The sequence below is a fragment of the Pyrgilauda ruficollis genome, unplaced genomic scaffold, assembly GCF_017590135.1.
Source record: "Pyrgilauda ruficollis isolate IOZ18807 unplaced genomic scaffold, ASM1759013v1 scaffold3, whole genome shotgun sequence".
In the NCBI taxonomy this organism is placed as follows: domain Eukaryota; kingdom Metazoa; phylum Chordata; class Aves; order Passeriformes; family Passeridae; genus Pyrgilauda; species Pyrgilauda ruficollis.
Window position 1 is genome coordinate 23,192,825 of NW_024524377.1, and position 17,141 is coordinate 23,209,965.

At 36.2% G+C, this 17,141-nt stretch overlaps 1 protein-coding gene across 4 annotated transcripts in view; it reads left to right on the forward strand.

Annotated features, from left to right (window-relative positions):
- The window catches only part of PARD3B (par-3 family cell polarity regulator beta), a 394,458-nt gene that overhangs the window by 207,496 nt on the left and 169,821 nt on the right, over positions 1 to 17,141 (forward strand). For 2 of the 4 annotated variants that reach the window (XM_041472994.1, XM_041472997.1), the window contains 4 exons: positions 1,072 to 1,201; positions 6,837 to 6,936; positions 9,063 to 9,178; positions 16,975 to 16,995. In XM_041472994.1, the coding sequence (XP_041328928.1) occupies positions 1,072 to 1,201; positions 6,837 to 6,936; positions 9,063 to 9,178; positions 16,975 to 16,995 (367 nt within the window). The remainder of the gene's footprint in view (positions 1 to 1,071; positions 1,202 to 6,836; positions 6,937 to 9,062; positions 9,179 to 16,974; positions 16,996 to 17,141) is intronic. The other 2 variants (XM_041472995.1, XM_041472996.1) reach the window with 1 other exon arrangement.

The window sequence follows — 17,141 nt, forward strand, 5'->3', positions numbered from 1 at the left end:
TATTTTATTTTTTTAAGTCATACTATTTTATTTTTATTATTAAGCTTGAAAAACAGGTTGCAAGGAGGTGTAACATGCTGTCCTTCCTTATGTCTTGGTTTGCAGGCAATCACTTGCCAATACATCAAGCCTCTTGCATAATTTTAAAAATAACATGGGTTAGATACACGCGTTTCTTATGTAGATGTGACTATGGAATTTTAAAATATGTATATTTATTATAACATTTACTGACATAATGAACATGCAGTTTAAAAATAGAAGCCATTTGGATCCCGCTTCAAAAAAAAACAGATATAAAATCACAGAACATATAAAGGTTGCTTTGAAAACTAGCCATAATATTCCCCCTGTGTGGGTTTTTGGTTTTCCCTAAATAATGACTATAGAAATGTCTTTCTGGGTCTGTCCCAGCTTTAGAAACTGTGATTTTTATTTTTTTTTTCCCCAACTTTTTCCTTTGAGCAACTGCTCAGGAGAATAAATTAGGCACTATGGCATGTATGGGGGTGGGGGATAGGAAATGTCTCAAAAGAAAAGCTGACTAGAGGTGTGACAGGAGTTTGTTTAGCTGCTAGCCAGAAGACCTGCGTTTGGGAGTTTGGTGTAACTCCTTACTTGCAAAACTGTTCTAGTGTGTGATCATCAGAACATATGCACTCAGTCTCGGGGAGAAGGGAACCAGCTGGCTGGCAGAAAAATACCATTGGCATTGCCCATGTTCTTGTGTTGACAATGTCACAAGCTGCCCTCCCAGATGGAGAATTTGAATGAAGCCAGTTGTGGGTCATTAAAAAAAAAAAAATCTTCATTTTTGTGCATCATTCTTAATGGTTGGTATTGCTTGGATGTTTTTATTTCATGGCGAACAAAACCAGACTGGAGGTTTGAAGAGCTCTCTCGAGTTTCTCATTTGAGAGGAGGCAAATATACAGTGAACACAGTGTACAGTGGATACAGTGAACACATTATATCACAGTGTCTGTGCACTGTCTGCAGTGATGGATGCTCTTCTGCATTGTTGAATATGTAAATTTTGTGTTGCAATGTGTGGTTCTGTTTTTCCCTTAGGAACGCTCAGACCAGGGAGTCTTTCAAAAATCAGCCTTTGATGGGAGTCATAACTTCGCAGCTGCTTCCCGACGTAATGATACCATTCTCCAGCAATTTGTAACATGCAGTCCTCAGGAAGGAATAAAAGGTAGTCTCTGCATATCCATCTCTGTGCTGAGACAGAGAGAGCTTTGTGGTTTTGTTTCCTGAAATCCACAGCCACCAAAAGCAGTTAATTAGAGTAAGTGCATACTATGTTACTTTGAGGCTTGAAGATCCAGCGAGGGTGGGAGAGCTGACTCAGAAGTTGTGAATGAGATTCCTGGCACAAATTCCAGTTTAAGTAACAGTTTCTAGCTCGCTGCCCCAACACGTAAGCCTGAATAAAAAACAAATGATGAGTGCAAAATATATGTTGTCAAAATGTTTATTTTCTATATATCTTTAATGAGCGCAATGATTTTTACATTTAATTTTTAGATTATGTCCTAGGTTATTATAAGCTTAATTAATTTATACTAAAACATGATGTTCAAAAAGTGTACTTGCTTATTTTAGACTTTAAGGTAAAATTTGTATACAAATTGGAATTATATTAATGAACTCATTAAAAAAAATTAGGTAATTGTGTAAATAGTGCAAAGAAAACCTACATGTGCGAGCATGTGGAAGCACACAAGTAAGGGCATTTAAGGCCACTTCTTTTCCTGTCTTTTTTCATTTCTGATGGCTTACTGTACTGTCTGTCCAATTTGCTCCTGACTCAGCAAGGTACTAGTTATTTGAAAAGTTTAAGTATTTGAGATGGTCTTGACCCCTATCCTTTTAAGTGTGCTCTCATTCTTCAAGTCAGGCACATAGCTAAATACTTTTCAGTAGGAAAAAAAGATTTTCTTTGATGTAGTTGAATTATGCATGATCTTTCCCACTTTCCTAGACAACTGTGGAATCAGGGTAGCCTGCATAAAGTAATTTCATAGGCTGCTGTGATGACTGTGTGGGGTACTTTTAATCAAAACCCAAGAGCCCTTATCTGTAAAATTCAAGAGAAACTCCAATAGAATTTAGGGGTAACTTATTTGTGTTGACTTCAATATTTTCACAGTGTGACTTCAGGCAAAGACTTAGGCATAACCTGAAGCATTGTAAATATTCAAAGATCAGATCCTTTTGCTTAGATCTACCTTATGTTTTTCTAGTATGGAATTTACGCTCATTCTGTAGTTTCAGGAAAAGAGGGTTCAATCCTTGGAGCTAGCCTGCTCTGTAGAGTTGGGCATTACCAAAGAAATATCAGAAAGCAGTAAATACCTTTAAATGCTTCCTTAAGAACCCTAAAAGCAAATGCTCTGAAGCCATTGGTGCAGATGAATGGCAACTGCTAACCTGTCACTTGAATTCAAAACAAAGTATGTGGAAGAGTTGTACTTTCAGATAAGGATTCCTCAAGTGCAATCCAAAAATCAGGATGGCTAATTTTCAGCTCAGTCATAAAATTATTTTAAATAGGCATCTTTTTAATTAAAGAATTATGGTAAGAAGGCATTATAGCAAAAAAAATGATGGCCTCAGAAGAGGATGTGTCAGATGTGAAAAGGAAGCTTTGGAGTGCTGCTGGCACAGGGAGGGTTTGGTGTGGCTGGGTCTTCACAGCCGTGGCTTGGGAAGTGATTGGAATTGGAGTCAGTGGACAAGAGATGACAAAGATGTTGCTACCACTTGCTCAGGTTATCATTGTATTCGTATTTCTGTTGAAGATTTGGCATTTGATGAGTGAAATTTCAGTGATCGTAATGGAAAACTGTACAGGCACTTGCAGCAGGAGGGCTGTGGGACAGCTCTAATAAGAAATTGTTTTGGTGAAAGACAATTTGAGCTTAACACTAGTCTCACACATTGCAGAAATATTTGTCTTATTTTGAAATCATAGTATTTATTATTATGGAGCTGATGCTCCTTCTGCTTTCTATATGAGCCTGTCACCTATTTCCTTCTATCACTGGTTTAAATTTTTTTTTTAATTGTTTCTTAAAAAGTTTTGTCCTCAGTGTTTGGGCATCTGTGAGGGTGAAACGCTTTGGCTGTGCACAACCCTCCTTTATCTCAGCTATTCTTTAATCTCAGCTTTTCTTAGGTTGTGTGTGTCTGTTTAAGGACATGAGCCACAGACCTAGTGAGCTTCTTGTGTCAGGCAGGAACAGATCCTTATACATGCTCACAGTGTGTTATCCACATCTTGAACGTAGAAGTGCAGTTGGTACATTTTTGCAAAGAATAACAGAAGAGATTTTTAACATAATATGGGATCTGATGTAAGAATTTAATGTAGGAGCTGTATTATGTTTCATAAAATGTCATTTTCTTCATTAATGTTTTCTAATAAGTTATTTCCAGTACCATCCACTGCTCCTACCAATAAAATTCTTATAAAAGCTCAGCAAAAATACACTGAAGCTTGGCCTGTTAATATTGCTGTCTGTTTTAAGAGTCTTTTTTATTATACATGAGCAAGAAAAACTAATGTCTGGGGAAAAGTGCTTATAGCCAAAACATTAAATTTTGTCTTGCCTGTGGATATTTAAATAAAGGGGGAGGGAATAGTGATCCAATATTGAAATGCCAGTGTTTGTTCTATTTTTGCATGAATAACACTTGCTGCCTTCAGGTCCTCACTTCTTTTGCTGCCAAGCTGTTTCACGGTGTTTTTTAGAACAATCTCTTTGAGAATTGATACTTCAGTGCCAGCAGCTTTACATTTCTGGTGTTGAAAGATTACTGGAATGTGTTTCATTAGAGGTTCTGATATATTTCTTATAACCCTATATTATAAATAGTTATAGGGAAAATGCTGTCATCTCTCTGTTAAGTAGCAAAATAATCAAACTTTCTCTGCTACCAGAGACTGCTGAATCCTCATGGCTGTACAAGCACCTCTGTTTTGATACATAAGTGGTAACATCAAGATAGAAAATTAAGAAGTGAAATTTTTAATTATTTAGATTTTCCTTGTAAATGCTGCGCATTTCTTATAGACAGACTCAGTTTTTACTCTGCCTGAGTTACTCTTTTTTACTCTCTTAGTCTATTTAATATCTGAAAATTCAGTGCATTTTGTTCAGTGCTTAGATTGATCTGGATCTGTTAGGGTCATTTCCTGAGGTCTTGAGCATAGGGCCAGTGACTTCCCCTTAGGTTAAATTCTCTCATTCTCTGGCTCCTGCTCCCATTTTACTGGGAGCTGTAATCCCTTCTGATCATTTCCAATTCACTGAGGAAGTCTGACGTTTTTCTGTGTGTATCCTTTTGTTACTGTAAGAAAAATACCAGTAGTAACCCCTGATCAAACAGCCTTGGTGAAATGATGTACCAATTACTGTGAATCTAAGTTAGTGTAACTACATGATATGCTCAGTCTCTTGCCATGGCTATAGGGGTCTGCTCAAAAAGGCTAACCACAGTGTAAGTGTGGTGTAGTTCTATTTCTTTTTTAGTTTGTTGGGTTTTTTGTGGGTTTGGGGTGGTTTTTTAGGTTTGTTTTTTTTTGTTTGTTTGTTTTTTCTTTTCTTTTTTTTTGGGTGGAGGTGTTAAATTTTTACCATCAAGCATCTCTTTCCTACTTTTGATACTCAGTGGTTTAGGGACTTCCTAAGTCAAAGGTACTGTCTGGACCATTGGGCCATGGGTACATCTCTAACTTTTGGTACATTTCTTAGTCTTTTTAAATTTTTTTTTTTCCAAAGTATCTTCATGGCAGTGAGTTCTGTGGAAAGCACTACTTTGTGTTTGTCCTAGATGTGGTACTTGATAGTTAAACTGGTTGCCTTCTTGTTACTTTGCATGAAACAGTGAGAGCTTCCTTATCACTTTAAGCATAGCTTCTACAGTTTCGTAGACTCCTCTTGTATTTCCTTTTATTGCCTCTTTCTCTGAACTACAGAATACTAATCTGTGGTCCTTGTTAGGAGTGTTTGTACCTGTGTCCAACTATCCTTGCTGCCTTTTCAGTATGCTTCTGAATTATACTACATCATTTTTCAGATAGGAAGAATGAAACCTTAGACACTGTTTAAAAATGAGGCACACCATTAACTATTGAATTCTAGTTGGAGTGTTGGGACTTTTTTGCACTTGTAAATGACTGCCTCCTTTTGACTTCACTAAGCATATATTGAAAGAACAGCCCAGTGCACATCTAGTGTACTGTTACAGAGCCATAAGAGCCTTTGTGTAAGTCTCAGGAGTGCATCACTTTGCAGTCTCTGACAGGGAATTTCACCTGCATTTCTTACTAATGTCCTGCAGCCTTTTTGCAGAACTTCATAGTCTCCTTCCTTTTGGTAGTTACATTTGGTATCGCATTGAACAATTTGAGTTCCTCTTTTGTTCTAAGTTCTTTTTCCTGTGAGAAATTGCCTTTTACTTCTCATTTGTTTCCTGTTCTTATATTCAAACCTGAAGGAATGGGCAGCACAGTGCAAGAAGCCTCTGTGTGTATGTAAGGTAGCGTACCTGTATTCTACGTCAGACTGACGATCATTTTTTAAGGTCTCATTAAAACTTTCTTCCTCATCTGCTTATCCTCACTTTCTTTTGATGATGCTCACACTTTTCCTGAGATACAGGGTTTGAGATATTTTTTCTTAGGAGGCTATCTAGCCAATAGGAATTTCATAGGATTCTTGAGCTAATAGTGTAGGTTTGTGGGGGTTGTTTTTTGTTTGGTTTTTTTGGGGACTTTTTGGTTGGAATTTTTTTCCCCAATAGTTTTTGTTTGTTATATAAGTGCTCTTATCAAATAAATATAATCTATTGCTTTCTCCTTTGATCCCTCCTTGCCAAACCTTTTTCCTCTCAGGTTAGGTTAGTGCTTTCAGACAGGATGGTACAAAAAGACTGCCAACATTCCATGCAACAGAACAAGTCACATTAAGGTGTGGCATGTCATTCTTATTAGATTGCTTACCTGCCATTGAAACCCAAGGAAGTGTCCATGTTTCCTTTTAAGTTCGGGAGGGGTGAAGACGTATTCTACATTGGAAAATGCAGGGACTTTTTGTTAGATGGTACCTTTGAGTGAAGTGGATTTAGAGGATGTAGTGAACTGGCCTACAGTGAGCACAGCAGTCTTAGTAAATATTGCAGGTATTTAAGTGTTGTTGCTTAGCAAACCACTGAATGGTTTGAGTAGTTTATATTTGTCTTTGTAAAAAGGAATTTTCTAGTGTTAGCTGGATGCTGTTTATAAAGGTAAAGGAGTTGCAGTAATAGTAGGAAAGTGATGACTGTAATTAAGAAATGTCTCTTTATTCTCTTGCTATAGAATAATAGAAATTTTTCTTCTTCTGATCTCTTTGCTGAGAATGTGGTTCTCTTCTGTACATGAAAGGTGATAAATGCTCCCCATCAAAGGGACTGAAATCATGAACCTACAGTCTGAATCAGTCTGAATGCAGCTATGGAGAAGTTAAAAATGGAGTAAAGCACTCCACTAAAATAGGTAAAGCAATTTGTGCCTTGCTCTCAACTTCACTATAAGTACAAAGTTTCCCTATATTTACCTTTAATTATATATATGCAAATCTGAAAATCAACTCTTCAGGAAAATCCCAAGGGGTGTATTTTCTGCTTGGTGTGATTTTAATTCTAGTTTAGTTAGTTTAGGGATTTGAATAATTTGTGATTTACTTCAGCATTGCTTGAGGCCTTCCAGTCATCAGTCAGTGAACTGGTGTAATGTAGTTGTTTCTGCAGGTTATTTAACTCCTTTCTGAATTTTGTTTCAGAGTTTCCAGTTTCTGATCGTGGCAATGGTGAAAATGAAACACCTCCACCTCTCCCACCACATCCTAGTGAGGATCTGCTGAATGAGGATTATAATCACAGGTTGGACTTCAGCTCTTCTTAATAGTTACAGCACTAATTGCTCAGTAGTGGTTTTCATAATAGTTCTAATTGATTATAAAACCTCTTGGGTTTTTTTTTTTGTTTGTTTGTTTTGGGGTTTTTTTTGGGTTTTTTTTTGGGGTGTTTGTTTGTTTGTTTTTTTTAATTTGTACCACTTTCTTTAGTCACCTGGAAGGTCTTTTAACATAAGCTGTGAATATTATTTTAACATTTCCTGTGTTGTTCATTTCAGTTGTACGTAAGCTGCAGTATGCCTGCTATACATGATAGATGATACCGGTCTTGTGTTCAGTGAAACAAAAAAACTCCCAAAGCATAATTCCAATTTAAAAAAAAAAAAAGTTCATTTAAAACTGTACTGTGGGTGCAGTGTGTAAATGCAGTGTGAAGTCTCTTAAAGCTTTAAAAGTCCAAGCCAAACACAGTTTGTAAGAAACTGAATCTCCTTATGTCACATGAAGATATTCTTGAGATTACAAAATTAATTTTCAGTAAGTCTGAACATTGAAATTTGTAGGAGAAAAATTAATGAATGCTTTACCAGTTGTGAAGGTATTGGGTAGATTTTTTTCAGATACTTGTGCAAAGCCTGCCATGCTTGATAGCAGCTATAAGCTCCAATTTTCTTAGTAAACACAGAAGTTTGGAGGTGCAGAAAAAAGTGTAAACATGTTAAAGTTCACAATGGCTCATACTGTCTCTATCTCAAGTAGCACAGGATTCAAATCAAAGGCATAATTTCAGCCTCTCCTGATGATGAGGAATGCAACCAATCCTGATGATGATGCTGAGATGCACCATTGAACATTGTTTCCTCATTTGCTGTGTGTTCAATTTTGATACTCATGCATCTACTGCAATGCCATTAAGAAAGTATACATTTCAACTAGAAATCTACCATGTGTCTGTCCTTGTGTGCTGGAGTGTGAGCAAAAACTACCCTTAAGTGATTGGTTACATCAGAGTATATATATTTTATTATGGATATCTTGAATGCTTTGTACAAGACTTTCATGTCTATTTTCATTTTGCTAACGTAGAGTAATTACACTAGAATAATTTTGTTATTTCTGGTCTCCCAGGCAGGTATGTATGACATGATAAACAAACAAGTCTACACAGATCAGTGCAATTTAGCATTACATTCTCAACTACAGTTGGTTGTTAGAATCTGTTCCTAATTTTTCCAGCAAGCTAAGAGAAAAACATTCTCTTAAATGCTAATGATGTATTAAAATGGTGATGAATTTACAGGTCCTTTGTCTCACCCTGACTCTTCCAGTGTTGTGTTGTTTTTCCATTTAGAACTAAAGTTCTCTTGAAATTGAATTGCTGTATCAAGTCACACTGATTTCACTGAAATTGCATTTCAACTAAATGAATAGGAAAATATTTAGAAAAGTATTTTGACACTGCAAAACGAAACCTTTTGAGCTATTTTGAACTAAATATTTTTGTTTTTCTAAGTCCTTTCTTGCTTAGGAATACTTCAAAGAATAATAATTTCTAATCAAAAAAGAGACACATAGGATTTCAGATTGCATTGAGCTGTTGCATTTTGAGCTGAAAGTTACTTGGAGTTTCACTCAGGTGCAATTTTGAAAAGTTTAGAAAGTTGCCTTAAGGTAAAAGAATGAAAAAAAAAACAAAACAAAATAAAAATCAAAGCAAGCAAACACAATACCCTGGAATTGTTCAGTCATGGCACGCTCTATAAGACCTCCAGCCTCTGCATAAGTGGTGCAAGGCTATAAAATAATTTTATATTAGCAGATGAAGTAGAATTGATCCAGGTACATTGCAGTATTTCTTCAACAGTCTGTAGCATGTTATTTGGAAATGCAGTTGTTAGATAGAACTAGCAAAATGAACAGAAAGTTAGTGCTAATCATTTACATTTATATTTCTGTCTGTGATGAGAAACCAAGTGACTGAAAGTGTTAAGTCTCAGAAAAGGAAGTTGAGGATCAATATCTGATTTGAAAAATGCATGCTGTAAGCAACTGGAGAAAGAAACACATATATTTGTGCTTCCTTTAATTAGTTTACTTGTGGTTTGAACTGGTACCTTAACATTTTACATAACTTTTTTTTTCTCCCTACAGCCCTATCATAAATTCAGCAGTGCATTTAACAGATCAGCACATCAACTTCAGATCTTTGACACCAGCCAAGCAGTCTGAATCAATTAATCTGAAAGCCTCAAAAAGCATGGATCTGGGTAAGAAGGGCTGGGGTGACACATAGGTCAGCTTTTTAGCCTTAGCCCGTCTGCACCATCTCTGTTTCTTGCTTTTGTTTCTTTAACACTAACTTCAGGGAGTAAGTTCTGCAGAGGAGCTACAGTGATGGGGACAATGGTCAGCCTCCTCTAACAGCTATTTGCAAATACCGTTTTTATTGGAGCTGAAGAAAGTTTGTTGCTTTTTTCTTTGGTTTTGTTTGGTTGGGTTGGTTTTGTTTTTTTTTGTAAAAGCCCATTGTATTGAAATCCTAGCTGAGGAAAAGGGAGAATGATGGAAAAATGAGCTGAAAGAATGCTGTACAAGTTTTTTATGTCTAAAATATGAAGCAAAACCAGTAATCACAAAAAAAAATTTTTACAGAATATAAATTATTGTAAAACTACACTGGATAAAGGGAAACATTCCTAACACAAGTTGTTTATTTCTTCATTGACAATGACAAAATCAGGCAAAATGTTGCAGTAGATCTTTATAAATGCTTGACCAGTGTAAGGTTATGGTTCTCTACTCATCAGTGCTGTGGAGGAAGTCTTGCAGGGGGGTGAAGTAGAAAGTAAAAGTCTCTTTCAATACCAGGAAAACATTTGTAGGTGGAAGATTGAAGGTTTATTGCAACTGAAAAACCAAGCCATGTTTTAATGAGTGCTCAAGAAAGCTTGTTAAGTCTCAAAGAAAACCAAATAAGGATTTCTTTTTCCTTTTAATTCTTCTTGGCCACACTCACTCTTTATCTGTTGGTTGGTTTTGTTTTTTTATAATTCCAGTGTTGACGGGGAAACTTTGAGAACTACTATTAAGATATATTTAGTAATAGATTTCTGTGCTTTGTTGGATCAGATTTGCTGCACCATTAATAGAAAGTGATTCATTTTATATACAGTTTCAAGCTAGCTTTTTCTTATCTTGCAGATTTTTTTCCCATGAAGTGTTCCAGACTGGTCTTAGGTTTTAGATTGTTGATTTTTATTGTCATCTTAATGGGGTATTTTGATGTAACATTAAATGTGTGTACTCCTCTAATGGCACGTAAGGAAAGCCAGGTAGTTATTAATGCATGAAATGCCTAAGGCTGGATATGAATTAATTGAAGAAAGGTCTTCAGGCAGAATTTATACCACTACTGCATGACCAGGCAAAATATGTCGTTTGCTCTTCTGTTTTGATGAAGAGTGATGGATTAGGTATTTTTAAAGAATGAAAATACTCCTCAAAACATATATTGTATGTAGTCTACTAGAAAAATGAATATTCAACTTTACTGAGCCTTCTTTTAGAAAGGTTTGCTTCCAGCTCCCACAGAAGTCCCAGGACAGAATGCTCATGGGCACCAGTGTAAAATCAGACAGTGGGAGTGTGTGTGAAAGCATATTTAGAACTGCCAGGTAACTCATACTTCAAGTTCTATACACAATCTGCTCCTGACACCCAGGAGCAATCCTTTGAGGATATACATGAATCACTAAATCATGGTGACTAAAAACTAAAATAAAATTGGATGCAAAAATAAAACAAAAATTAAACACAAATGTATATTTTAGAGTGTTCAAAAATTGTTGCCTGTAGAAGGTAGATGTTGGAAAGTCCCCTTGTGTTATAAAAGTAACAAATAAAAAGGGCAATAACCAGTCTGATTGAATATGTGAAGGTAAATGTACTTGAGACACGCATATAAGGAATTGGAGGGGCTATGAAAGATCCACAGCATATTGTTTTATAAATAACAATAGATAAAATTCCTTGCACATAGCTTGGCAATTAATGAAACTGGGGATGATGAATGCTGGGACCTTTTACAGTCATTCTCTAGCAAGCAGTGAAGTACCATGTTTGGCCTTCTGCCTTTTGAAAGACTTCAAGCAGAAGCTGCTGTCTGAAAGAGAAACTGAACAGAAACATGAAAATCTCAAGTGGTGTAACTGCAACATAAAGTGCTTCAAATACAAATAAAATCCCAATAGTTTGGTGTAAAAAATGTGCTTCCAAATAGAGCATTCAGATATTACATGTTCCAGGGTGGAGTTTTGGAAAAGCAAAATTCTTTCTTAGGGTTTTTTTTGCTTGCTTCTTACTTAACTGCAGTCATGACCAATAGCAGCTTCTCACCCCAGCATGCAGCTGTGTACCCATACTGATTTCAGTGTGCTGCTGAAAAAAAAAGGCAATAGGGAAGTCATATTCCAGCAAACTTGGTAACAAAGGGGAAATGTCCTTTCTCTGAAAAGTTCTAGGCCCTATTTTTCCAGTAGTCATGGAACACTGTCCACTTACTACATTTCTTTCATTCTCTAGTTCTACTAGTCTTCTGAAAAATTAATCTGACAGGATTAACAGAAGAAAAACACAGAACTGGAATCCAGGAGGAGACCTCTGAGACCTTAGAACATGTGATTTAGATGCAGTTTCTTTCTTTTTAAACCAAGTTGCCTCTGATTCATATGTTTCCACAGATCTGTGAAATCACCTAGAGATTGGGTCTAGAGACCCAGAATGACAATCGCAAATTCAGCAGACAACAGAATTTATCTAATACAGGGCAAGAATGTGAAATCTGTACTGTTAGTCACTTAGGAAACATTCTACTTCACCTTGAAATGTGTATTATGCACCCATTGCCTAATTACAAGGTTACAAAGGCTGGGATTGCTTAATGATATCACCATGCAAAGGATCATTGAAGGTGGGTAACATTTTAAACAGAAGAAAATCCAGATATTATTATGGATTGTGAACCTTATGTGAAAATAAATGAATAATAAATTCATTAAATTAGGGAGCTAGTGAAATTGTATAGTAAGGGTCTTTCTGGCTTTGATGAGGCCTGATGTATATACAAGAGGCAAATCTGTAAAGTAAATATTAGTCTATAATTACACAGCTTCACAATGGAGACTCATTTAATGTTGATGTTTCTCTTTTCAGTTATATACATATTTAAGCCCAGAAACCTTTGAGTGCTTAATCTGCTTTCCAGTCATAGCTATTTACAAAATAATAATTGCTATAAATGAATATCCTCAGTGAATAATATGAAGTAATAAGGATGGATGATGAAAAAGTGTTCTCTACTGATAGCATTGTGCATCAATTTATTGTTGTCCCTCTCCAGAGCAAAGCCTGCAGTGAAAGGAACTTGGTACATCCAGCTGTAGGTTACTTGCCAGTGGGGCAGCTGGAGTTTAGTTTATTGACACTTGGCGCGTGTCAGGACTGTTGGCTGGGCAGCTGGACAGGAGCAGAGAGTATGAACCACTGCCACCTGCTTGTTTAGGCTGCCATGCCATGAGTCCTGTGGACTGACACAAGTCTTAGCTTCCAAATTCACAGATAGCATCAACTCAAAAGTAGCATTGCTTGACGTTGGTGTATTTCAACAACTCAGTTTCTTTCCAGATGAATTAGTTCTTATTTGAACCTACTTAAAAAAAGTTAAAATCAGTGGCATATGTTATTGAGTTACTGTTGTAGAAATTAAAAAAAGAAAAAAGCACATGTAGTGGTAATGATAATTTTTGGTTTTGCAGAGATGTGCAGAACTTGCCTCATCTGTACAGATGTCCTTGTGCAGAGTGTATGGGGGCAGGGTGGCTGGTTCTCTGTTTTAGCATCCATCATTTCCACAGTGATCAAATGCTTCTCAAAATTTACAGCTTCATTCAGAGTAATAGGCTACAGATTAGTTCCATGTCAGCCATAAGTCTTAATGTTCTTCCCTGCTGCTGTGTTGAGATAATGACAGCACTTTCTGGATCACTGGCAGAGTTCATATCCTGTATCTTATGGTAGATATTTCTTTGCCTTGCCTAATTTTATTTTGAACTGGTGGTGATGAAAAGAGCACAGCCCCCCTGTTTTCTTCTGCTGATCCTGGCACTTGACACATCCTCTCAGTTGCAGTTTTTTTTTTTTTTTTTTTTGTTCTTCAGCCTTGGTCATCCATATGTTAGCAAAGCAAAGATCCCACTTATAACTGTGACTTCAAGAATTTATACAGAGCCAAACAGAATCTGACTTGGTACTGACCAGAGTTTCACTGCATGTGAAGCTTTGACTTGTGCTTAGAGCCTAGTGTTAAAAATAAGCAAAGCAAAATAAAAAATGGTGGAAATAAATGTTGTGTTTTCTCTTCCCACTGAACTTTTTTGGAGCTTAACAGCAGATTGAAAATTAAGAAATCAATGGCTTCTAAATAAGTCATTGGAAGGATGATTTTTCCTTGCTTTTAACAACCTTCTATACACACACATTTTCCCTTACATTACCACAGTTCTCTAGAGAAGAATTTCTATATAATATTTTGTCAGAATCCATTTTCAATAGTTTGTTCTTTAAACTATATTAAAAAGGTAATTTTTGTAATGTTAATGTGAAATTGTTTTTTAGTGTTGCATTAGAAAGTGTAAATCAGTGTGCTCTATGAAAATGAAGGAAGTTGTCTTATTATCTATCTCCAACACCCTTACTTTCCATAAATCTTTATGCACAGGAATGATTTAGGCTGTGCATAAATGTACTGTAAAAACTACAGCCATGGGAATTGTATGCAAACACATGAAAGTGTGGCTTGTTTTAACCTGAAGCAACATGAAATTGAATCATATGAATATATAGCGGTTTTGTTGGGTATCAATTCAGGCGAAGTACTGTGTCGATTTATATTTGAGGATGTTGGTATAATAACCCATGACCACTATCCCAAGGTGCTGCTTAATTCCCTCTTCTTTTCCCCTTCAAAGGCAAAACCCCATAAATTTTAACTGATTAAGCTCTATAGCCTGAAGAAATGGATATGTCCTTTACTTGATTTTAAATGTGAGTGAAATATTGTTTGCTGAAACATCATTAGACATACTTGGAGTCCCTTAACCTTGGGGCAAATTTATTAAAATATCAGGCAGCTTACTTATTTAGGAATAATTAGCAAGTAAATGTGCAAGGTATAAGGTGTGGAGTATTCTGCAAGGAAGCCAATATTTAACTAACTGCTAGTTTAGTGAAGGGATGCATTCAATTACAGTTCATACTTTTAAAATGCCTCAAAATGAAGGGAAACTTGTGTCCCATATCCAGAAGGATGTGGAAAATGCAATCAGGATGCTATTATCTGCTTCATGGTTTGGTCTGAAGCAGATTATTTTTACTCTGAGTGTAATTTCTGTAAACTGAAATAAATATCTCAAAACATAGGCAAATGAGGACCAGACAGAGCTAATGAAGATCGGTCTTTCAAGCAATGTTTGGATTCAGATACAATTGAAAGAATACATTTGGGAGACCCCTAGTGAGAGTTAAGGTATTAGTGGGACAAAAAGTAGTTTGGTATTTTAAAGTCATTGTTTTGTTAACCATGTTGTATGTATGGAATAGATTTATTTGTTTGCTTTGACTTGAAACCAAGTTCAGAACTGCGTTTAGGAGCTAGTTAGGTTTGTTAGAGCATTAATGAAGAAATGGAGAAGACTGATCAGAATTTTAAGAGTCTTTTCAATGTTACCAGCTTAGTAATTTAAAAATCATCTTTGGAAGAGAAAGATTTTTCAAGAACAAAAATGTTATGGGTTAAGGAAAAACTGTATCACTTATGACTGTGATTATATTTGGTATCAAGGGCCAAAAGAGATTTTAACATTATTCTAACTTACGTCATGAGTAGCTTTCTAGTACTGTCAGATTAGATGTATATTTTCTGAGGCTCTCTGCAGAATCAATTTTTACAGATGAACACAATGCCATTTTTGTAGCTTAAATTACTTTCAAATTTCTGTTTGTAACATCTGTAATTCAGGAATGAAACAAAATCGTTTCTTAAGTGATAGGGATGCTGTTAACCGAATTGAAATGAGACTGAAATTAGGTTTTTTCTTTATGAAAAGAGAGGCTTTTAACAAGGCAATTTTGTTACTCACTTATACACCAAATCAGTGCTGTTGAGGGGACAGTGAGTTGTGGCATAAAAGGCAAAAGTGGGCAAAGAGAATATCAACTATTTGGAGTAGTTTTGTAGAAATCATCTAGGACTCAAGGAAGTTTGTTTTGTAGCAGACTGAGAGCATTGTACGAGTTGTGATGGTGACACAGCTGAGAACATGGTAACACGTGCTTGAGGTGGTATTTTTTTAGGCTGCTTTAGAGTAACTTTGAGTGGATCTGTTAATGCAATTAGATTATTAAAGTATTAGGGAGAGAAAGTAGCAATTAAGTTAATGTATAGTTGCTATAAGAAAGTAAAGATGATAATGAAGTAACTTTTAAGAACACTGGTATAAATATGTTGTCTAAACTTTGTCTTAAATCTGTTCCCTATCAATGTTTTCAGTCAGTGAATGACAGATTACATTAGGAACTTGCAGTTTAACCCTAGGAATTTGGAAGAAGTGTTAATGACATGTGGAAGACGTGCAGCGGGGGAGTTTTAGCCTAGTGTGGTTTCTCTGGAACAGAGGTGAGAGAGGATTAGAAAAGACAACAAAAGTGTAGAAGAAGCCACGACGGCCTCAATTAACAGTGTAACCTTCAAGAACGAGTAGTTATGGCATTACAAGAAAGTGAAGAAATTTGTATCACACTGGCTGGGAAATTGTAAAACAATGCTTTTTTCTGCCAGCAGAAAAACTTTCATTTAAAGCTAAATGTGCCCAGTGGACAGCCTCAACTGTACTTCTGGTTCTTCAACAAATAGTAGTAATAGCAAATGCAAGCTTAAGCATTTTCATTCTCATGTGCTGACATACGAGATATATCCCTTGGGGATCTTCTCTGAATACAATTGAATTGAAGTGTTACATCAGTTCTAACAAAATTGTTCTGAAAAATCTAATTAGAGAAAACCTTGTACAGGAGAGAGAAAGAATTCAGAATCATGGTTTGGATGTGATTTATTCCTGTCTTTAGATGTGCTGAACAGGGCATCCCAAATGTTGTGATAGATGCCATTTTGGAAAAGGTTTACCTTTCTTTTTTATTTCCTACTTCATAAGTATAATTTCTCCTTGGCCCTTGTGCAAGCTTTTTGGTAGTCTCTGTGCTTTTCAACACACTGAAGTGAGCAGAAATCTATTAAGGGCTCCTAAAACTTCAAGAGTGAGTAGCTGGTGGATATCTAGGTCTCCCCAGAAAAATGCTCTTATGTGGAAGAAAGGTGAGGAGAGGGAGTTACTGAACAAAAATACTTGAAGCCAGTGCAAGTTTACCCTTCCTGATACACACATTTTGTCGCTAGTGTAGATTTTAACCTGTCGTCTTTGTGCGTAGCACTTCAGGGCAAGCTTAGAACAGGAAGCAGCATTTTCTAAGTGGTGGCTGGGAGACAACTGACACCATTTCTCCAAGTGATTTATGCCATTGCTAGATGGGGAAACACTTCACCCAGAAAATAAAACCAGCAGGAGAATTATGTCCCTGGCACTATCGCTGACTAAAACTAATTGATGATGCACTGTCTTCATTATGATGAAAGGCCTGAGTAAGGATAGAGTTCACCAGGAAAAAACAATGACCCATTTGAGGCTTTGCTTTCTTGTCATATGTTTATGCCATAGAGTCTGATGGATTCTAAAAAGTGTGGAAGCATAATTTTTGTATATAGTTTGGGAATACAGCCCTTGTGAATTGATTAGTGTACAATATGAAATTTATTTTTGGGTTCCTATTAACTAACAAAGGTATTTGTTAGGAAGTTTGTTTTCTATGAAATTCTTTTGTGTTTCAGTGTCTTATATTATTATTCCCCATTAATTGTAATTTTAATCCTTGTTTGCTTCTTTTCTGAGCGCAGAACTGCAGCTGGTCTTCAAAGGTACGTGTCAGTTTGTCCAGCAGAAACACGTGACTTTCACATGTTTAGAAGATCTTTTAGTAGCTCTTAGTCAATGTGCAAAACTGATCCTTCACAAAAGAGTCACTTAAGTTGACTAGCAGAAGCTTGTGTCTTGTGAGTGGTAG